General features: G+C 57.0%; 1 protein-coding gene across 6 annotated transcripts in view; it reads left to right on the forward strand.

Moving 5' to 3' along the window:
- The first annotated feature begins 1,756 nt into the window (after positions 1 to 1,756).
- Positions 1,757 to 21,936, forward strand: part of ITGA7 (integrin subunit alpha 7) — a 21,470-nt gene continuing 1,290 nt past the window's right edge. Inside the window, exons 1-25 of one of the 6 annotated variants that reach the window (XM_028491241.2) lie at positions 1,873 to 2,166; positions 6,527 to 6,654; positions 6,754 to 6,833; positions 9,448 to 9,703; positions 10,196 to 10,327; positions 10,588 to 10,707; positions 11,574 to 11,781; positions 11,891 to 12,084; positions 12,459 to 12,547; positions 12,671 to 12,798; positions 12,932 to 13,027; positions 13,175 to 13,236; positions 13,359 to 13,528; positions 13,957 to 14,106; positions 14,987 to 15,102; positions 15,686 to 15,878; positions 15,961 to 16,041; positions 16,148 to 16,227; positions 16,366 to 16,440; positions 16,593 to 16,695; positions 17,193 to 17,369; positions 17,556 to 17,687; positions 19,489 to 19,602; positions 19,831 to 19,929; positions 20,018 to 20,143. In XM_028491241.2, coding sequence (XP_028347042.1) covers positions 1,961 to 2,166; positions 6,527 to 6,654; positions 6,754 to 6,833; positions 9,448 to 9,703; positions 10,196 to 10,327; positions 10,588 to 10,707; positions 11,574 to 11,781; positions 11,891 to 12,084; positions 12,459 to 12,547; positions 12,671 to 12,798; positions 12,932 to 13,027; positions 13,175 to 13,236; positions 13,359 to 13,528; positions 13,957 to 14,106; positions 14,987 to 15,102; positions 15,686 to 15,878; positions 15,961 to 16,041; positions 16,148 to 16,227; positions 16,366 to 16,440; positions 16,593 to 16,695; positions 17,193 to 17,369; positions 17,556 to 17,687; positions 19,489 to 19,602; positions 19,831 to 19,929; positions 20,018 to 20,143 — 3,315 coding nt within the window. In that variant the 5' untranslated portion in view covers positions 1,873 to 1,960. The other 5 variants (XM_007125694.4, XM_007125693.4, XM_028491238.2 and 2 more) reach the window with 5 other exon arrangements.

Raw genomic sequence — 21,936 nt, forward strand, 5'->3', positions numbered from 1 at the left:
GCCATGGCCGCTGAGCCTGCGCGTCCGGAGCCTGTGCTCCGCAACGGGAGAGGCCACAACAGTGAGAGGCCCGCGTACCGGAAAAAAAAAAAAAAAAAAAGGAATGGAGAGGGCATATCTGGGGGATAATAAAAGTAGGATCTCGGGGCCAGCCTGCTGAATTACCTGGACAGAACCTGTTTAGAGGTATGCTGGTCCTCTGGAGGGGATGGCCACAAGTGTAGTGTTGCAATAATGGAGGCCCAAACTTTCAAATGTGTAGTAACTTACACAGGGCAAGGATTGTCCCACTGGGCAGCAGAGTGAGAGCCTATTAAAAAAATTTTTGTTTAAAAAATTTTAAGTATAATCCTGGAAAAAGAAGTAAGAGAGACAAAGGGAACATGGGAAGAGGAATTAGGGAGAACACATATTGGAGCTTTGAAGATAGGGAGGGAGAACAGAGAGTCTTAGGGATATGATAGTGTTTGGGGGGCAAAGGAAACATTAGAGACATTGAGAAATAGTCTAGAAAGATTCCAAGTGACAGAGACAAGAAGGGGGATAAAGACAGAGCTGGTGATGAGACAAAACCAGAGGGTGAGAGAGAGAAGGGAGAAAAATGGACAGATGGATATACCCAAGACCAACACCCAGTAAGAAAGAGAACTAGGAACGGGATGTGGCAGCAAGTGAGGTTCCAGTTGTGTCAAATTATTTCCTATCTCTCTTCTTGGCCCCATTTCTGGATCAGAGTTATAAATAGCACAGTTGAAATATGTCCTCCCCCCCTTTGCCTTTGTCTCAGCCTGGGGGGAAGGGAGAGACAGAGGGACAAGTCCCTGTGGACATCCCTGGGAAGCCCCACCCCGATCCTGCCTGGGCCAGCGCAGGACCCTGTCCCCTCCAATCCCTTCCCCTTTGCAGGGTAGAAAATGTACGGTTCTGGGAAGGATCTGGAAGCCGGAGACATCTTTCCCATCTCTCTGCCTCTTGGGGCCAATCTCTCACATTTTTGGCCTTCTTTGACAGTCCATGCTTTCCCCCCAGCTTAATTTCCTCTTCCTATATCACCCTCAGTCTTTTCCTTGTTTTCTCCCTTCTTTCCGTCCTTGTTGATCAAACTCTTACCCTTCTTTCTCCATCTCTTTTCTCTTTCAGTTTTCTTTCTACCTGCCTCCTTTGTTCCCCTACCCAGGCCTGCTGAGTTTTTCTTTCTTCTCGCCTGTCTTTTCCTCTGCTTCTCTGAACGCTGACGATGTATGTTTCTAGCAGAGCCGCTGCCACTGCCGGACTCTCAGAGGTGGGATGGGATGGGGTGGGAAAGGGTTTGATTCAAACAGCAGGAGAGGTGCTCTGTGTGTCCATGGGGAGAAGGTAGCATTAAGGGACCACACCGGACTCATCTGCATCTTTCTCTCTGCATTTCTCTCTTCCCAGACTGTCCTTTAGCCTCATCCACTTCCCATCCCTTACCCGTCCCGCCCCCCGCCGCTCCTCTTTTTCGGCGCTTTCTATCCGTATTTCTCACTCCCTCCCCATTCCCAGACGCCGCCTCCACCGCTCGCGGGCTAGGGCAGGAGTGGGGGGAAAGGGAGAGCGCTGGCGGGGGCGGCGCCCGAGGTGGGGTGGGGCTGGGTGCGGGGTTCCCACCCGGAGCCACCCTCCTGGGCATCCCTCTGCGACTCCGGCGGCCTCCACCTGCAGCGGGGCCGAGGGGCGGGGCGAGGGCGGGGCCGGGGCGGCACCCGTGGGAGCGGAAGCGGGAGCCGGAGTGGACCAGGGGTTGCGGCCGCTGCAGTTGTCCTGGCTGGTGCTGGGGCGGCGGACCGGCGGGAGAGGGGTGGCGAGGCGGAAGACTGGGAGACCCCCTGAAGGACCAGCAAGACTCGGAGACCAGAGACCCGCCTCGGGAGACCTGGGACTCGGGGAGCGAGCGGATTTCCTTGCGCTCTCCCGGAGCGCGCGCGGGGGTCGCCCCATGGCAGGGACTCCGGGCCGCGATCCATGGGGGCCCCCTGGGATTTGTTACCTTCTTGGCTCCCTGCTTGCCGGACTGCTCTTCCCGGGGGCTGTCGCCTTCAATCTGGACGTGATGGGCGCCCTGCGCAAGGAGGGCGAGCCAGGGAGCCTCTTTGGCTTCTCTGTGGCTCTGCATCGGCAGTTGCAGCCCGGACCCCAAAGCTGGTGAGTCACCACACCCGCGCAGAATCCCCGTGCCCGAGCCACAGATGCTCCCCCGGCCCGCCCCATCTCTCAATCTTCCAACCCCATCAAGACTCAGGCTGCCTACAGATAACCCACACCCCAGCCTGGAGCCTTGCCTGTCTTGGGTCTGAGACCCAGGATCTTGCTTTGGGGATAAGTTGGAGAACAAGGTTCTTGTCTTGGCTGGGAGCTATCTCCTTTCACCTTTCACCCCAACTTGTATTCTTGTTCCAGTCCCAGGGCTTGTGGCTCCCCTCCTTCTGGGGGCTGAACTCCCTCAGGGAGGGAGATTGAGCATTTTGCCTCTGCTTAGGTCAGGAGGAGAGGGAAAGGACAGAGAGGCTGAAGGTGCCATGGAAGGGATGGAGGGTAGACTCCAGAAATAACTTCCTGCCAGGGCATTGCCATGGGATGGAAAGAGAGCATCAGGGCGCCGGGCTGCTGCTTCTGTGGCTCAGGACCACAGGAAGGCCGGGAGAGGACCTGGGAGGGTCTGGCAGTCTGAACTATGTGGTTTGGTGATAGAGGGTGGCAGAAAACAGAGCCTCCAAAGTTGTAGCAGCAGCAGCAGCAGTGAGAGAGATCCAGGAAGGATGCTGGCCAGGCTGTTCCCCTTCCTCCTCCTCAGGACATTTCCAGCTCCAGGAATCTCAGCAGTGGGGAGAGGCAGGGAGAGTGAGGGGGCAGAGGACAATTCTGGTTATTTTCTAATCAGTTCGGGACCCGCAGGAGAAAGACACACTTACGGGGCCTGTGACTGTCATGCTTCCTGTACTATTGGCCCCAGCTCCTTATACGATTTTAAAAAGAGAGGCAGGAAGGGGAAGAAAGCGGCCCACCCCTTCCTGCCAGGGGACTTTTCTCTCCTAGGCCAGTGCCTAAGCCACACTAAGTGTCCATTACTGGGATCAGTGCTGTCCACCGGGGCTATCTTCTCCCCACTGCTATTGGCCTGGGGGCAGAGAGTAGGGACAAGAGCTCATTTCTCTCCCCTGCTCAGGGAGGAGGGGCTAGCTCTGATTCTTCTTCTTCCATTATCCCTGTCATCAGGGAGCAGGGTCAAGCGGTCCCCCAAACTTTGGGAGCAATGGAAAGCTACTGACTTCATCTCTTCTTCAGCCTTCTATCTGCTTCCTCCCTCATCTCTGTCTCCCTCCCCCCCCCCTCCCCCCATGTGCTAGAGTTCTAGGACTGGAGGCCTTTTTAGGACATGCTGAGCTCTCTGAGCTATTTCCAGGCAAATTCTAGGTTATTTTTAATAGCTTGGTCTCTTGTCATTTCCCCCTCGTCTCTGATGGTGGCCCCTGAGCCAAACTGGGGACCTTCCCAGAGGGGCCTGACCCCCTCACCCTGCTCTTGTTCCAGCAGGGGGCGCTCTGCTGTCTGGTGGCCTGTGAGAGGTCAGATACCTCGCTAAGTCCCTGACTTTGAGGTTGCGGGTCACCTTCCCCAGCACTCGCTGATTGAAAGACCTCACCAATTTTGATGTCTTTCAGTCTGGCCCCGGATGAGACTTTGAAGTGTAACCTTCTTTGCTCTGTGGTTTCAGCCTCATTTATTTCCATCAACTGTAATACCATCAACTGTACTACCCTGTAGAGTTGTTGTGAGCATTGAAAGAGTTGTTAACACATGTAAAATGCTGAGAATAGTGCGAGGCCCACAGTGGGTGTTATGAAAGTGTTGGTACCTTTTTTTCTTGTATGGTGATCCACAGAGCTGGAGCGTAGCTTTAGTGCCTTACAGCGAGCCTGGATCCAAAGGCTTGGCTGCAGCCCCCCCACCCCCCCCCGCCGGGCTGAGCCAACCTTCCAGGCCAAGCACCCACCCCAGAGGGCCACCCAGATTGAGAGAGTCAGAGTGGGCCGGACTTGGGTTGGAGCCTGGAGTGAATGGGGAATTGAGAAGTGCAGAGGTACTGGGCTACTCCTTCACCTCCACTTAGCCAGCCTCCCAGGGAGTCCTTTGCTCCTAGCTGCCTTTCTCTCTGCAGTGGCTGCATCTGTGGTTACTGTTCTGTCCAGAGGTCTGGGGTGGCTGGGGATCATGCAATGAAGCCAGGAGGGAGTGTGTGGCTGGGGCAGAGGTGGAGGGACTGGAGAGGTTGTGTGTGGGAACTCTTGTTCCAGGTGGGATGGTCTGGTCTGTCCTCCGCCAAGTGTGGGGCTGGGCATAGCTATGCACTCAGCTTCTTTCCTCCATATGGACCCCTCCCCTCCTTTCTACTCCCTACTCATGACCTCCAGGGGAGATGTGAGCATTAAACACGACTGTTAGCTTCTCCTGGTGCTTAGTTATGCGCTGACCAGCTGAGACACTGCGTGTCTCTGTGAGCCTACATAACGTGTGGGTCCGGCAAACACATATGGACACCTCCTAGGGGGCAAATGCAAAGATGAATGAGGCAGCCCCAGTCCTCCAAGGGCTCCCCATCTCTGTGTTTGGAGGTGGGAGCACCATGAACTTGTCTGAAGGTTGGCCATGCCACCTAGTTTCTTTTTCTGCTTGGGTACCCTCCTCTCCTCATCCCTGTCTTCCTTTTCTGAAGGTGGCCAGTCATTGGGTGGAAAAAGCATGGATATTGGAATTAGGCAGATGTGGGTTTGAATTCCAGCATCCAACTAATGTCTCTGAGTGAGTTTCCTCATCTGAAAGAGAAGCAAAGAATCCTCACATAGGATTGTTGTGCAGGTTAAATGAGATAATGCAGGTAACATGCCTAGCCTGGTGCCCGGCACCTAGTAGAGAGTCATAAACGTTAGTTCCTCATTTCCCTGGCATCTAGCCTAGGGCCTGACCCATAGTAGGTGCTGAATAAATATTACTTCCTCGTCTCACCAGTGCCTGACACAGGGCTTGGCAGATGATAGGTTGTCAATAAATAGTTGTGGGCTTCCCTGGTGGCGCAGTGGTTGAGGGTCCGCCTGCCGATGCAGGGGACACGGGTTCGTGCCCCGGTCCGGGAAGATCCCACATGCCGCGGAGCGGCTGGGCCCGTGAGCCATGGCCGCTGAGCCTGTGCGTCCGGAGCCTGTGCTCCGCAACGGGAGAGGCCACAGCAGCGAGAGGCCCGCGTACAGCAAAAAAAAAAATAAATAAATAGTTGTTAACGAATGCCCAGTGTATGCTCTCTTCCCTTACTCTCCCCACCCCCCTCTCTCGTGACATTGGCTCTGACATGGGGTGACAGCTGCTAAGAGACGAGGAGGAGTTGTGGGAAGGGAGAATGGCTCTCTGCCCCATCAGAACTGGCACAGTGCCCCACAGATGCCTGTCTGCAATATTGCCCCACACAGTTTTGGGCCTCGCGCCCCAGCGAGGGTGATGGAGGAAAAGAGTGGGGGAGAGAGGCCTCGGGGTTTGTCTTGCTGATGCTTTTGAGTCTCCTTCTGTGAAGAGAAGATCCTGTAGCCAGCTGGGTGCCAATCACCTCACCTCTCTCCTTCACTCCTGGCCTGGGGGTCCTCCCCAGGGGACCCAGGCAGCCTCCATTCCCAGCACAGTCCTCTCCTGGGGAAGAAGCCTTGGCTGTGATCATGGAAAATTGTCCTGCCAAGAAAGTTGTAGCTGGGAAAGCGTCTGAGGGGGAGGTAGGAGAGCAGGCTGGGTGGGGGCGGGTTGGTGGGGGGAATGGGGAAAATCAGGGACAGGGGGAGCAGGAGGAAGGATGGGGAAGGGAATTCAGGACGTATGGGGAGAACGGGGCTAGGATTGGAGACAGAAAGAGAAACCTGCCCCTACCTCCATGCCAGCCGGCATGACTGATAGAATCCTGGGCTGGCACGGTTGCTGGGCCGTGTGTCTTTGACGGATCCCCGAGGAGAGGGTGAGGGAGGCGGACCCATATCTAGTCTCTTGCTTGGCCCCCCAAGGCTGGTCCCTGGGCCACCTCATGGTGCTGTTACTTTTGCTCCCAGCATTTTTGGCATTTCTTGGAAGGTTTCAACTGAACTGGGGTTGGGGAGGAGGGCAGAGCTTGGGGATGGGGCCAGGGAGTGGGGGGTAGGAAGGGCTGGTCAGGAACAGGTGCTGGGAACAGGCGGTTCTTTCAAACCAGCAGCGCTGGCCAGGCTGCTTGGGTGGCGTGAGCGTGTGTGTGTGTGTGTGTGTGTATCTACTATGTATGTGGTTCTTCATCTAGATAGTATGTGCATGCGTAATGTGTTGATTGCACAGCCAAGTGTGTTAATTTGCCCATATCAGGACAAGGGAAAACTGGCTTTTGGCCTTTTGCCTTAGTCCTTCAACACTCTGCCTGGTACCGAGGAGTTGGGCCTGGGCAGCTCTGGGGAGGTGGAGCACTCTGGCCACCAACTCCTGCCCCTGCCCCATCATGCAGGCTGCTGGTGGGCGCTCCCCAGGCTCTGGCCCTGCCTGGGCAGCAGGCGAATCGCACTGGAGGCCTCTTCGCTTGCCCCCTGAGCCTGGAAGAGACTGACTGCTACAGAGTGGACATCGACCGGGGAGGTGAGGGCCCTGTGGGGGTGGGGTGGGGGGCACAGGAGGAGGGGAGGGGAGGACTTGGCTTCCTCTTTCCTCCCCTAATTCCCAGTGTCCCGCCTCCAGCTGACGTGCAAAAGGAGAGTAAGGAGAACCAGTGGTTGGGAGTCAGTGTTCGGAGCCAGGGACCTGGGGGCAAGATTGTTGTGAGTACCATATCTTTTTTTTTTTTTTTGACTTTTAATATTTACTATTTTTATTGGAAAAGGTCATGAAAATTAATTTTTAAAAAGAAGGAAAAACAGTTTGACTCTGTAACAGTAATATAATTGCAATGAGTACCACTTCTTGTGACTTATGCAAAGGTGGTGTGTGTGTGTGTGTGTGTGTGTGTGTGTCTGGTGTGCATATGCACAGATGTGCTTACAGAACTCAGGTTGGCAATATGGTATGACGGTCCGCTTCCGAGGACCTCAGAGAGATACGAAAAGGTGTAAGACATGGTCCCTGTCCTTATACATTTAAAAATATCTAACCATTCATCCATCCACTGATTTGTCAAACTTACTGAGAACCTTTTAAACATCAGGCATTGTGCTAGTTACTGAGAGAGGACGTGTAAACTCAGGGTAAAGCCTGGTTCTCAACTAGCCTCCTGCATAGTTCCAGAGATTCTCATTCTCTCTCTCTGTGTCATCACTAACATGCACAAACAATAATATATAAGTCCCTATGGGGCAGAATATGGTTAATGCTAAGTGAGTGGTATGGTCCCCAGTCTATACAAGTTCAAGGGAGGAGTGGAGAGCAAAGACTCCTGCAGGTGGGGTGATTTGAGCCAGGATTTCCAGAATAAGCAACACTTGGAGAGTGGAGAAGGGAGGGAGTTCTTTGCAGACGAGGTGGCGGTGCTTAGAAAGGTTCAGAGGCAGTATCAAGCTGGGCATGTTGGGGATAGTCCCATCTGGCGGGATCGAGGAGACACGAGTTCTGGGTGCTGGCTTAGCTGTGCTGTGGGTGCCCGGGCAGAATGTAGAACAGGGTTTCTTCCTGTCAGGGTGAAGAAGTGGGTGCAGAGAGGATAGGGCAGGGGATTATATATATACCTGCCTTACACTGGGCTGGGGGGCGGTGCCCGGCTGCTTGGGTGGCGTGAGCGTGTGTGTGTGTGTGTGTGTGTGTATCTACTATGTATGTGGTTCTTCATCTAGATAGTATGTGCATGCGTAATGTGTTGATTGCACAGCCAAGTGTGTTAATTTGCCCATATCAGGACAAGGGAAAACTGGCTTTTGGCCTTTTGCCTTAGTCCTTCAACACTCTGCCTGGTACCGAGGAGTTGGGCCTGGGCAGCTCTGGGGAGGTGGAGCACTCTGGCCACCAACTCCTGCCCCTGCCCCATCATGCAGGCTGCTGGTGGGCGCTCCCCAGGCTCTGGCCCTGCCTGGGCAGCAGGCGAATCGCACTGGAGGCCTCTTCGCTTGCCCCCTGAGCCTGGAAGAGACTGACTGCTACAGAGTGGACATCGACCGGGGAGGTGAGGGCCCTGTGGGGGTGGGGTGGGGGGCACAGGAGGAGGGGAGGGGAGGACTTGGCTTCCTCTTTCCTCCCCTAATTCCCAGTGTCCCGCCTCCAGCTGACGTGCAAAAGGAGAGTAAGGAGAACCAGTGGTTGGGAGTCAGTGTTCGGAGCCAGGGACCTGGGGGCAAGATTGTTGTGAGTACCATATCTTTTTTTTTTTTTTTGACTTTTAATATTTACTATTTTTATTGGAAAAGGTCATGAAAATTAATTTTTAAAAAGAAGGAAAAACAGTTTGACTCTGTAACAGTAATATAATTGCAATGAGTACCACTTCTTGTGACTTATGCAAAGGTGGTGTGTGTGTGTGTGTGTGTGTGTGTGTGTCTGGTGTGCATATGCACAGATGTGCTTACAGAACTCAGGTTGGCAATATGGTATGACGGTCCGCTTCCGAGGACCTCAGAGAGATACGAAAAGGTGTAAGACATGGTCCCTGTCCTTATACATTTAAAAATATCTAACCATTCATCCATCCACTGATTTGTCAAACTTACTGAGAACCTTTTAAACATCAGGCATTGTGCTAGTTACTGAGAGAGGACGTGTAAACTCAGGGTAAAGCCTGGTTCTCAACTAGCCTCCTGCATAGTTCCAGAGATTCTCATTCTCTCTCTCTGTGTCATCACTAACATGCACAAACAATAATATATAAGTCCCTATGGGGCAGAATATGGTTAATGCTAAGTGAGTGGTATGGTCCCCAGTCTATACAAGTTCAAGGGAGGAGTGGAGAGCAAAGACTCCTGCAGGTGGGGTGATTTGAGCCAGGATTTCCAGAATAAGCAACACTTGGAGAGTGGAGAAGGGAGGGAGTTCTTTGCAGACGAGGTGGCGGTGCTTAGAAAGGTTCAGAGGCAGTATCAAGCTGGGCATGTTGGGGATAGTCCCATCTGGCGGGATCGAGGAGACACGAGTTCTGGGTGCTGGCTTAGCTGTGCTGTGGGTGCCCGGGCAGAATGTAGAACAGGGTTTCTTCCTGTCAGGGTGAAGAAGTGGGTGCAGAGAGGATAGGGCAGGGGATTATATATATACCTGCCTTACACTGGGCTGGGGGGCGGTGCCCAAGTGATGCTGGCAGATGTGTCTGTGTGTGTGTGCGCGCCTGTACGCACCCGCGTGCGTGCACCTGTGTGCAGGTGAACCAGTGTCTGCCAAATGTCTGCACACGGGCAGTGTGGCTCAAGCAGGGTCCTGGCCCTCACAGTGGAGTGACCCCCCTCTCCTTTTCTCCCACAGACCTGTGCGCACCGATACGAGGCGCGGCAGCGTGTGGACCAGACCCTGGAGACGAGGGACGTGATTGGTCGCTGCTTTGTGCTAAGCCAGGACCTGGCCATCCGCGATGAGCTGGATGGCGGGGAGTGGAAGTTCTGTGAGGGACGCCCCCAGGGCCACGAACAATTTGGGTTCTGCCAGCAGGGCACGGCCGCTGCCTTCTCCCCCGACAGCCACTACCTCCTCTTTGGGGCCCCAGGAACCTATAACTGGAAGGGTGAGTGACTCCCCGGGGAGGGGAGAAGGGAACCAAAATGTCCAGTACCTCAGAGAGGGGATTGGGGGCAGCATGTGGCCAAGCACGCCCACATGTTCACTGCCGTGGAGCCCCGGGGCCCTGCCACGCTTCTCACCACAGCCATGCCAGCACGCACACGAACGGGGCCATCGCCTCTCCTCCGCATGGCCGAGAGCTCCGCAACATGCTGGCATGAGCTCCCCCATGCCCAGCCGGGGCCCGCATGCTCCAACACACCAGCCCACACCTCATCACTCCCACTCCCATCTCCGCACGCTGCCGCTGGCCGGGCTGACACTCGGTGAGTGTGATGCCAAGTCTGGGGGACCCCAGGCAGCTTGGGCCGGGAGGGGGTGGAGATAGGGATGGAAAGGAGAGGAGGGGCTTTCCCTGGGTGCCTGTCTAACTAGCGCCCGGCCTGCCGGTGCTCCTCGCTCCCTGCCCCGGGCACTAACAGGTCTGTCCTTGCAGGCACGGCCAGGGTGGAGCTCTGTGTGCAGGGCTCAGCGGACCTGGCACATCTGGACGACGGGCCCTACGAGGCGGGGGGTGAGAAGGAGCTGGACCCCCGCCTCATCCCGGTCCCTGCCAACAGCTACTTTGGTAGGGACCCCTCCCCGGCCCGGAGCTGCTCTAACCCTCTGCTCCTCTCTCTTGTCCTCTCTCTCCATGCTCCCGTCCTTCCGTCTCTGTCTCTGTCCCTCACTCTGTCTCTGTCTCTGATTCTTATCTCTCTGGTCTGTTTGTCTCTCTCGTCTTCTTTCTCCACTTCTTCCTCTTTCTGTCTGCCTCTGTCTCCCCACTCTGTGGCCCCTCCTCTGGATGTCCCTTCCCTGGTGTGTCCCCTGCCCCACCCCCCACAGGGTTGCTCTTTGTGACCAACATTGATAGCTCAGACCCTGACCAGCTGGTGTATAAAACTTTGGACCCTGCTGACCGGCTCCCAGGACCAGCCGGAGACTTGGCCTTGAATAGCTACTTAGGTTTGTAAGCTCCCCTCCACGTCCTCCTGGGCCCTGGGGGCTTGGCCTGGCCTCCCCACCTCTCCTGCCTTGCCCCCCAACACGTACCCAGAGAAACACCCACTGGGCCCCGATTACAGACTAAAGCTGAGCCCAGTAACCAGGCCCAAGGAGAAGAGGCCCCAGGGGTGAAGCCTCGGGGCTGTGAACGGGGGTCTCCATGGAGGACGATCCAGATGGGCTGAGGCTGTTAACTGGGAAGGAAGGAGGCTAGACCTCGGGGGGACTTTCTCTGAGGGATGGATGGTGGGCATGTGCGGAGAAAGGTCCAGCTGTGTTGGTAAGTCCCTCTCCTTTCTCATCCGCATCCTTCTGTAGAAGAGGAGGAAAGGAGGCCTGGGAGAAGCTTGCGTGAATCAAGCTCCTCCCTGTTTCCCCCGTTTCCTCCTCTCCCATCCATGTGAAGTCTTCCTCTTCCTGCCAGGATGGTGGGAGTAGGGGGCAAAGAAGGTGCATCGGATGGGATGGGGGCCTCCTGGGTGTGCCGAGAGGAGAGCAGTTCCAGGGAATCCTATGGGGGCGCCCTGGCCCAGCTCCTGCCGGTGACTCGGTCCCCAGCCCAGCGGCCTGGCCTTCTCGGCCATTGCCTTTCTCCTTCCTCCCCAGTCCCTGAGGCCGACCTCATGGCACTTCTTGTGCCAGACCTTAGTCTCTGGGTGGGGAGGGCTTCCGGGCCTCTGGAGGGGAAGAGGAGTGGTCCAGCTGGGGTGGTGATACCTCAGAGGGCACCTCTACCTTTTAGGGAGGGGCGGGCTGGGAGGAGCTGTGACCTACCCTGGCTGGGAGTCTGGCGGGGAGAGCTCACTAGTGAGTCGCCCCAAATCCAGGTTTCTCCATCGACTCGGGGAAGAGTCTGGTGCGAGCAGAGGAGCTGAGCTTTGTGGCAGGGGCCCCCCGTGCCAACCACAAGGGTGCTGTGGTCATTCTGCGCAAAGACAGCGCCAGTCGCCTGGTGCCTGAAGTTACACTGTCCGGGGAGCGCCTGACCTCCGGCTTTGGCTACTCGCTGGCAGTGGCTGATCTTAACAATGACGGGTGAGTGTGGGCTGAGGCGGGTGGAGCCTGGGGGAGGCTGGGTCTAGGAGGGGTAAGGGGCCTCTGGCCTCTCCTCCTGACTCCACTGGCTGTCTCTTTCTCTCCATAGCTGGACAGATCTGGTAGTGGGTGCCCCCTACTTCTTTGAGCGCCAAGAAGAACTGGGGGGTGCCGTATATGTGTACATGAACCAGGGGGGTCACTGGGCTGGGGTCTCCCCTCTCCGGCTCTGCGGCTCTCCTGACTCCATGTTCGGGATCAGTCTGGCTGTCCTGGGGGACCTCAACCAAGATGGCTTCCCAGGTGTGACTGGGGACAGGGAAGGCTGGGGAAGGCGGGGAGGGAAGGGGGAGGGACAGGGGTGCGGAAGTGCCTCTGAGGTCAAGGGGAAGGTCTTCTGAGGGCTCAGGAAGAGGAGCAACCTGGGCTCCTGTCTGAGCTTTACCATCTACCAGCTTTGTGACCTTGGGCAAGTACCCTTTCTGGGCTAGTGATACCTGCAGAGAGCAGCTGAAAGGATTAAAAATGACATGTGTAAGGTGCCCAGGACTTAGTAGCCTCTCAAAAAAATAGAAAACACAGGGTATGGAACTGAGTGACTGAGGGAAAGTAGGGACCTGGACCTCATGCCTTCCACCCTCAGCCCCCAGGTCTGATTGCCTTTCTCCCACCTGCAGACCTTGCTGTAGGGGCTCCCTTCGCCGGGGATGGGAAAGTCTTTATCTACCATGGGAGCAGCCTGGGGGTTGTCGTCAAACCTTCCCAGGTGAGGGGAGTGGTGGCGATGAGGGAATGGGTGTCTGGGGGACCCAGGGGGCACAGCAGCAGAGGGTGGGGGAGGCAGAGGCTGGGGGTGATGGGTGGGGACGCTGATGGTCTGGTCCCCCAGGTGCTGGAGGGCGAGGCTGTGGGCATAAAGAGCTTTGGCTACTCTCTGTCGGGCGGCCTGGATGTGGATGGGAACCGCTACCCGGACCTGCTGGTGGGCTCCCTGGCTGACACTGCCGTGCTCTTCAGGTGAGCCCTCCCTCTCTGCTGGCCTCCCCCTCCCAGAGGCCGGAGCCGCTCTGCAGTGCCAGATCTGCCGCCTCCCCTCTTTCCCAGCCTCATGTTCTCATGTTTCCTGTGCCCTGGACTCCCCCTTCCTCAGGGCCAGGCCCGTCCTCCACGTCTCCCACGAGGTCTCTATTCTTCCAAGAACCATCGACCTAGAACAGCCCAACTGCGCCAGTGGCCACTCGGTCTGGTGAGGTGGGGTCCGAGGGGAGGGTGGAGGGGGAGCCTCCAGGGCCCAGTTCTCCCCTGTCTGCCCAGTTTGGGGCTGGGGCTGAGGCAGGAGTGGGCAGGGTTGGGGTGTGGCCCGGGCCTGTCAACCTTGCCTTTGTCCCCGCAGCATGGACCTCAGGGTCTGTTTCAGCTACATTGCATCGCCCAGCAGCTACAGCCCCGTTGTGGGTGAGTGAGGCCCCTCCACGCCCACCCCGTTGGGTGTCAGGGTGGGTCACTCCGGGGTGCAGAGAAGGGCCCATTGGAGCTGCTCTGCAGCTCACCGGCCCCTCCTCTCCCACCTGCCACAGCCCTGGATTACACGTTAGATGGGGACACAGACCGGAGGCTCCGGGGCCAGGTGCCCCGTGTGACCTTCCTGAGCCGTGGCCCGGACGACCCCAAGCACCAGGCCTCAGGCACCGTGTGGCTGAGACGCCAGCATGACCGAGTCTGTGGAGACACTATGCTTCAGCTTCAGGTGGACGCTGACCCCTTGGCCTCCGAGGGTCATTGTCATCGCATCTTCTCTTTTCCTGGGTTCCTCTCATCTTCTTCCCAAACACACTCACACCTCAGTCTAAGATCTCGACTTTTGGGAAGGCTCTCTTTGGGGCCTCTCTTTTACCTGCTGTTTTCTTGCATCTCCTCTCAGGTTCTATACGCCCTGGAGATGGCCATGGCAGGTTCCATCTTCTCATCTGGTCCCCGAAGCCCTAAATCCTGGCTGTCCTCCCTTCTCCACCCCAGTTGCTCTCCCCCCGCTAGCCCAGTTCTCCACCTCTCTCCTTCGTCTCCCTGAGCCTCTTTCCAGGTTTCAGGATCTGTCCTAGGTCTGGCTGGGGCTTTGGTCAGGGCTGGGGTCTGGGGGTTGTTCTTGTATTCACGTCTATCTTTTCCCTTCCCCAGGAGAATGTCAAAGACAAGCTTCGGGCCATCGTGGTGACTCTGTCCTATAGTCTCCAGACCCCTCGGCTCCGGCGACAGGCTCCTGGCCAGGGGCTGCCCCCTGTGGCCCCCATCCTCAATGCCCACCAGCCCAGCACCCAGCGGACAGAGGTGAGCATGCGTTCTGGTTTAGCCCAGGAAAAGAAGCTGGGAGGGACAGGGATCATGAATCCCTCGCCAGTGACATTCATAGCTTGCAAAATTCTTTCATGTTACCCCAGTTGTTCCTCATATCTCTAGATGCTGTGACAGGTGGACCACAGATGTAAAATGGCCCAAATTATCATGTGTTCCTAGTCAGAGGGGACAGGCAGTCATTCAGGGGCCCAGGGTGGTGGGGGTCTGCCATGTTCAAATGTGGCCTCCAGGGCTTCCCTGGTGGCGCAGTGATTGAGAGTCCGCCTGTCGATGCAGGGGACACGGGTTCGTGCCCCGGTCCGGGAAGATCCCACATGCCGCGGAGCGGCTGGGCCCGTGAGCCACGGCCGCTGAGCCTGCGCGTCCGGAGCCTGTGCTCCGCAACGGGAGAGGCCACAGCAGTGAGAGGCCCGCGTACCGCAAAAACACACACACAAACAAACAAACAAAAATGTGGCCTCCAAGGTCCTTAGGTCACCTCTATCCCCATCAGTTGGAGGCGGGTGGGGAGTTCCTTGTATGGTTCTTATGGCCAGTCCAGAAGTGATGCTCTTTACTTCTCTTCACATTCTAAGTCTGGGACTTAGTTACATGCAAGAAAGGCCAAGGAAATGCGGCCTCGCTGTGGACTAGCCTGCTGGTCTCTACCACGGCATCGTAATACTCCCATCATTTTACTGATGAGGACACAGCTCAGAGTGCTTAGGTGACCAGCTGGGTATCACACAGCTAGGAAGCAGCAGATCTGCGGGTTGAACTCAGGTTGTTTATTCCCGTGATCCTCTACCCCGCCATACACCTTGGCGATACATTCACCCCCTGGGAATGACCCCCTCTTCAAATCTCTCCCCAGATCCACTTTCTGAAGCAAGGCTGTGGTGAAGACAAGGTGTGTCAGAGCAATCTGCGGCTGGTCCACGCCCGGTTCTGCGCCCGTGTCAGCGACACGGAGTTTCAGCCTCTGCCCATGTGAGGGGGAGCGAGGGAGCAGGTGGGGTGGGAAGGCAAGAGATCAAGGGACGGAAGAAAGTCCCCTTGGGAGGGCCAGCAGGAGTGGGGGCTGAGCCTGCAGGGAGAGGGTGGAAGGTGGAAGGTGGGGAGGACCTGCTGAGAGCTCAGAAGTTTGCAGGATGAGGGCAGTGAGGGGCCCACAGGGGCTCCTCTGGCAGAGAGTGACAATCCTTCACCATACAAAAAAAATTATACAGTTCACATACATCTCACTGTTAAGTCTTCACAACCCCATGAAGCAGGAAATATTACTAGTCCCACTTTAGAGATGGAGAACGGAGGCCTAGAGAGGTTAAGTTACTTGCCCAAGGTCAGTAAGTGCTGGAGCTGGGGCCAGAAACAAAGGTCCCCTGACTCCCAGTCTTGACTCTCTTGAGTCTGAGGCTTGGACCGGTGTGTGCGGAGATTCGGGAGAGCCAGGGTAGGAGGAGAGGTTCAGGGAGCGGGGGCAGGCAGCATGCACTGGCGGGGGGAGGAGGAAGGGAGGGAGGGGCGGGGGCAGGTGTTCAGGTCCTAGAGTGAGTGGGATCTGACCCCCCAGGGATGCGGATGGGACGACAGCCCTGTTTGCACTGAGTGGGCAGCCAGTCATCGGCCTGGAGCTGAAGGTCACCAATCTGCCTTCGGACCCAGCCCAGCCCCAGGCTGATGGGGATGACGCCCATGAGGCCCAGCTCCTGGTCACCCTCCCTGCCTCTCTGCACTATTCAGGAGTCCGGGCCCTGGACCCTGCGGTGAGGACCCAGGGCAGGGCAGGGGTGGGGTCTTGGGGGCTCCAGTAACCCAAGCTGATCTCTCCTTCTCTCCCCACTCCAGGAGAAGCCGCTGTGCCTGTCCAATGAGAACGCCTCCCATGTTGAGTGTGAGCTGGGGAACCCCATGAAGAGAGGTGCCCAGGTCGGCATATCTGCCCTTATCCCTATCCGAGTGGCTCTGTCACCCCTGACCCCTCCTCAAGCCCCTCGCCCTCCCGGACTCTAATCTTGCTCCACCCTTTGCCCAGGTCACCTTCTACCTCATCCTTAGCACCTCAGGGATCACCATTGAGACCACAGAGCTGGCGGTGGAGCTGCTGTTGGCCACGTGAGGCTGGCGGGGCAGGGTGGGTGAGGGTGGGGGCAGTGGCTTGAAGTCCACCTAGAAAGGGCTCTGCTGTCCTCAGCTGATCCCTTGGGGCGGTGCCTGTGCCCGCCGCCCACGCCTGCCCCTGCCACATGCCAGGATCAGCGAGCAGGAGCTGCAGCCGGTCTCTGCCCGAGCCCGTGTCTTCATCGAGCTGCCACTGTCCATCACGGGGTAAGCCCTGTCCAGGTGGGCACCTCCGCCAGAGGGGTGGGCATTGTTACCCCCAAACCCAGGCCTGGGCTTCGCCTCACCTGGCCTGACCCTCCTGACCTTCCATCAGGCCCCAGGCCTCCTCAGCCCCTGTTTTGACCCCTCCTCACCAGGGTGGCCATTCCCCAGCAGCTCTTCTTCTCCGGCGTGGTGCGGGGCGAGAGCGCCATGCAGTCTGAGCGGGATGTGGGCAGCAAGGTCAAGTATGAGGTTACGGTAAGTGGCCGGGTGAGGTCCCTCCCTTCTTGGCACAGAGGAGAAGCTGAGACATGTCCCAGGGGCTGTGGCTTTTCTCCCATCTGGCGCCCGGTGGTCCGGCGAGTTCGAGGCCTCCCCCAGTTCCTGGGCCTTGGCTGTGTGCAGATGTTTGTGTCGAGGGCTCAGTTGACCATTTCCTGCTCATTCCTGACTGGACATCTCACCTGCTGGTCTGGGGAGGCCATGAGGGCCCGGGGGCCTCTGCTGGGGGATGGGGACATGGGGGGAGGGCTGATGTTTCTCCCCAGAACCCTGCCCTTGCTTGGCTGGGGCCTCCCTGCATTTCCCGGTGACATCTCTGGGTTTTCCTGGGTTTGGGGTGGGCAGAGAATGGTGCCTGGATCTAGGATCCTGAGTCTTTGTTGAAACTATGCTTCCTGAGGCTCCCCCGCAGCCCTGTCCCCTCCATCTCTGGGGATTTAGAACCTGTCCTTCGCACTCTCTTGTGTCCACAGGTCTCCAACCAAGGCCAGTCGCTCAATACCCTGGGCTCGGCCTTCCTCAACATCATGTGGCCCCACGAGATTGCCAACGGGAAGTGGCTGCTGTACCCCATGCGGGTGGAGCTGGAGGGCGGGCGGGGGCCGGGGCAGAGGGGACTCTGTTCCCCCAGGCCCAACATCCTCCACCTGGTGAGGCTTAGGCGAGGTGGGTGGGGCTGCGGAAGCAGGGTGGGGTGTGGCCAGACTTTGGGAAGGATGCCGTGGGGCTGGGGGTCTCTGGCTGGTCGGGGCCCAGGAGGAGGGTGCTGGGGAGCAGGTGCCACCTCTCCTTGCTGCGTTTGGAGGGACCCTCACTGGGCCCCCTCCCCACCTCAGGATGTGGACAGCAGGGACAGGAGGCGGCGGGAGCTGGGGCAGCCGGAGCCGCAGGAGCCTCATGAGCAGCCGGAGCCCAGCACGTCCTGGTGGCCAGTGTCCTCTGCTGAGAAGAAGAAAAACGTCACCCTGGTGAGGGCGGGGCAAACGTGGCCCAGGCAGGATGGGGTGGGGCACGTGGTATGCCAGAGGATGGCGGGGAGAGGGGAAAGCGGGGAGCTTCAGGGTGCTGGGCGGCCTGTCAACAGCCGCGATGGTCACAGACACCGGGGGCAAGGTGACAGGGCACTTCACATCACACCCGTGAGGCAGCTGCCGCCGCCGCCGCTTCCCCACACGCCCACCAGGTGTTCACTCCAGAGCAGGGCACTTACCGTAGTCCGTTCCCCACGCAGTTGATTCTCCCTGCGTTTGTATGAAAGGTCACATTTGATAGGGGGTGGTTTTAGCCATCTCTGAGTTCTGTTTGTTATCCTTTTGAATTCTTTTAGGCCAGAAAGTCAATTTGCATAAGGAAACCTGCTTGATTTTCACAATGTCAAAAAACACTTGAAGGTTTTAAAAGTTCTAATAATTAAATCGATAGTATATTTATGTGATTCATTAAGCCTATCCTTTTCGAGCCCTTTTGCCTCCCCGTTTCCTCCTTGTTTCACACGGTTTTGTTCGTGGGGGGGGCTCACTGAGCAGATTAGCGCAGACTCTGTGTACTCGTCTCTTTTAGGATGGCGCTGGCAGTGAGAGTTGGGGGGGGACACAGATCGGGGGGTGCTTGGCCTGGTGGCAGAAGGTGAATCCCAGGTGTGGAAAGGATGGCCAATAGAGGCAAAAAGAGGCAAAGAGACCTTGGCAGGCGGAGGGCAGCAGTTGGGCCAGCTCTGGTGGCATCTGTCTGGGAGGAATTTCCGCTGCCACAGCCCATCCTTCCTGGGGGCCCTCAGCTTCCCTGCCCCCCTGAGAGCATGGTGGAAAGCAAATGAAGGCACCTCAGGGGTGGTATGAGCTTGTGTAACTGCTGTTTCCCTGTTACCTGGATAGTCCTGCTTTCTCCAGGTGACTGATTTCTTCGGAAAGACCACCCTTTTCGATAAGAACTTTGAAATGGATTCTTTTACTTAAAATGACTTTTAGACAAATTGACCAAGGATTCTTGAATTGCTCGAAAGTGGCCATTCTTCCATATAGGCAGCGTGATGAATAGAACATTAATTTTTAGGCAAATGGGCCATTAGGTGGGATTGGGCCAAATGCATTTAGGTCAGGCTTGGAAGGAGAAGGGCCTAAGTCCCCTGTCCCCACAGCAGCTCCTGGGGCATCCTCCTCCTCCTTCAGTGAGTTTGGGCTTCGCAGAGGAGTGCAGCTTTGCCCACTCTGGACCTGGGTTCAAGTATCTGCTCCACCTCTTTCCAGCTTTGCTAGCTGTGTGACCTGAGGCAGGTCACCTGGCCTCTTTGAACTTTAATTTCCTAGTTTGAAAAATGAGGATGATAATAACATGCACCTTGCAGGACAGTTGTGAATTTAAATGAGATAAGTACCTTGCAGATAGATGCTCAATATTATATAGGGACTGTCATTAGGTAACATAAGCCTCTACTGGGGAAGATACTCTGCCTGCTGCTGTCAAGAGACCTCCTCCCTGCTCCCCATGCATTTCAAAGCCAAATAGCCCAGATTTGGGGTAGGCTGCTATTTTTGGACCACAGGGTTAGTTTGGGAAGACTTCTTGGAGGAGGGGAGTTTGAAGCCAGGTAAGGAAAATGGGAGAGATATTGAATGAAGAGCCAGGGGAAAATGGGGGCTCATGGAGGGATGGAGGGAAGGCTCTGGGCAGACAGTGTCTGTGTGACCACATTTGTGAGGGTGCTGGGCCCTGGGCAGCTCAGTGGGCTGGGGCCAAGCAGCTCAGAGCCCTGCCTGTCCTGGTCCCCAGGACTGCACCCGGGGCACGGCCAGCTGCGTGGTGTTCAGCTGCCCTCTCTACAGCTTTGACCGTGCAGCTGTGCTGCACGTCTGGGGCCGCCTCTGGAACAGCACCTTCCTGGAGGTGAGAGTCAGGCTGGGGCGCTGGGCTGGGCGTCCTCTTCCCCATCACCCGCCCTGGGGCTCACTTCTCCTTCTTCCTCCTTCCTGTCCAAATGCAGCACACTCTCAACCCAAGACAGGCAGAAACACCCTCCATGTTGGTCACCATTCCGTTTACAACTTCAGGAGCTGGGGGGAGGTGGGGGCATGGGGGCATTTAGGAGGAGGGGCTCCTTCCCTGCTCCCTTAGGAGTACTCGGCTGTGAAGTCCCTGGAAGTGATTGTCCAAGCCAACATCACCGTGAAGTCCTCCATCAAGAACTTGCTGCTCAGAGATGCCTCCACAGTGGTGAGCTGCTGGGCTGGTGAGCTGGAGCAGGGGAGGCTCTTCTGTCCTGTCGCTCCAGCCCTTGTTCCCTTAACCCCTTGCTCCCCAGATCCCAGTGATGGTATACCTGGACCCCGCGGCTGTGGTGGCAGAAGGAGTCCCCTGGTGGGTCATCCTTCTGGCTGTACTGGCCGGGCTGCTGGCGCTGGCGCTGCTGGTGCTGCTCATGTGGAAGGTGAGGCGTGGGGAGGGTGATGCCAGTGGCGGCAGGGCTCCCGGTCAGGCAGGTGTCCTTTCATGGTGTGGTTCTCTCACCCAGTCTCCCATTTATTCAGCAAATCTGCGCTGAGCACTTAACCCTGCGTGTACCAGGGTCTCTATCAGGCCCTGGATGTTTCAGAGATGAGTCAGAGGTAGATCTTGTTCTCAGGGATTTTATAGTCTAGTTGGGGAGGGGAGTAGTCAAGGACGAGGCAGTGGACTAAGTCAAGAAAGTGCAGTGGGAATTCAGGCGAGGGAAAGCTTGAGAGCAGGTGGCCCTGGAGCTGCGCCTTAGAAGGTGGGGTGGTAGGATCTGGATGTGGGGAGAGGGATGGGTGGGTCTGGGCCTTTCAGAAGGAGTATGAGAGGCAAAGTCATGGAGGCAGGGAAGTGTGGTCTGAATTAACTAGAGCATGGTGGGTAAGGCTGGGAAGGAAACTGTGGCCAAGGAAGCCAAGCAGTGTGGAGAGCTGCCTGCAGGGAACTGGTGCCAGGACTGAACTCGGAACCTTCACATACCAGGCTCTACATGGAACCATTCTCATACACACAGAGTATAGCCAGAATCACGTGTGCGTCTGGGGCTCCACATTAAAAGCCCGTTCATTCGCGTGTCAGTACAGAGAATCACGTCCGTCACCAGCGGTCATCCCCTGAACCACATGCCACACCTGGGCTATGTGGAGCCATGCATGCCCTTGGGGCCCTATGGAGAACTGCCCCCCCCTCCCCAGGACCAAGCACCCCCTCTGGCAAATGTGAGTCATCAGTGGACCAGGCCTCTGGGCATCCAGACTGTTGGGAACCTTGCCATTCTTAGGGGAGATTGATGCCTCCGAGAAACTGGCTCCAGAATCTCTGCTTCTTGCTCCCATGGAAGGGGGACAAGGCAGAGGTAGAGGCCCCCGTCCTTCCTCAGTCTTCCCATCCTCCACCTGTTCTGCTCCCTTCCTCCCTTACGTCCCAGTGTGGCTTCTTCCATCGGAACAGCCAGAGCTCATCTTTCCCCACCAGCTACCACCGGGCCCGTCTGGCCGTGCAGCCCTCAGCTGCGGAAGCTGGGGGTCCAGGGACCGTGGGGTAATTGTTGTGTGTGAGCGTGTGTGTGCGTGTGTGGGTATGTATGTGAGTGTAGGATGAGCTCCCAGCATTCAGGGGACCAGGAATGTGCAGGGTGTAGAAAGGAGATTGCATGAGGGTGGTGTGAGTTCCAGGAACTGAGGGGAGGTGGTTGTCAGGGTGAGGCCCTAAGGGTGAGTGTGCACAGCCTGGAGCACGCACAAGGGTTGGGTGGGCTCCTGGGGTTGTGAGCATGTGGGGAGTGCAGGGAGGTGCCGTGCATGTCTTTTCTGTGGACACGAGTGTGCAGAGACACATGTGCAAGGAGGTGCCATGCAGTCCAGCATGTAGGAGTCCTGGGAAGTCCTGAGTGTGAGTGTGCAAGGGGCACATTTCTGTCTTGGTAGGTAAGGGCCAGCATGTTCATGACTGAGGGAGGGGCCAGGCTACCATATTCATAGAGGAGAGGGCCCGCCCTAAGGGCAATGCTGCTCAGTACACAGGGGTTGTGCGTATCAGGCTTGAGAGGAATCATTCTGGAGTTTGCAGGGCTCTAGGAAGCCATGTTTTCCCTCTGCTCTTGTTTGTGTTCTAGGGGATGCTACTGGGTCTCTCTCTTTTTTTTTTTTTTTTTTTTTTTTGCGGTCCGCGGGCCTCTCACTGCTGTGGCCTCTCCCGTTGCGGAGCACAGGCTCCAGACGCGCAGGC

The sequence above is a fragment of the Physeter macrocephalus genome, chromosome 6 (genome assembly GCF_002837175.3).
Source record: "Physeter macrocephalus isolate SW-GA chromosome 6, ASM283717v5, whole genome shotgun sequence".
NCBI lineage: Eukaryota > Metazoa > Chordata > Mammalia > Artiodactyla > Physeteridae > Physeter > Physeter macrocephalus.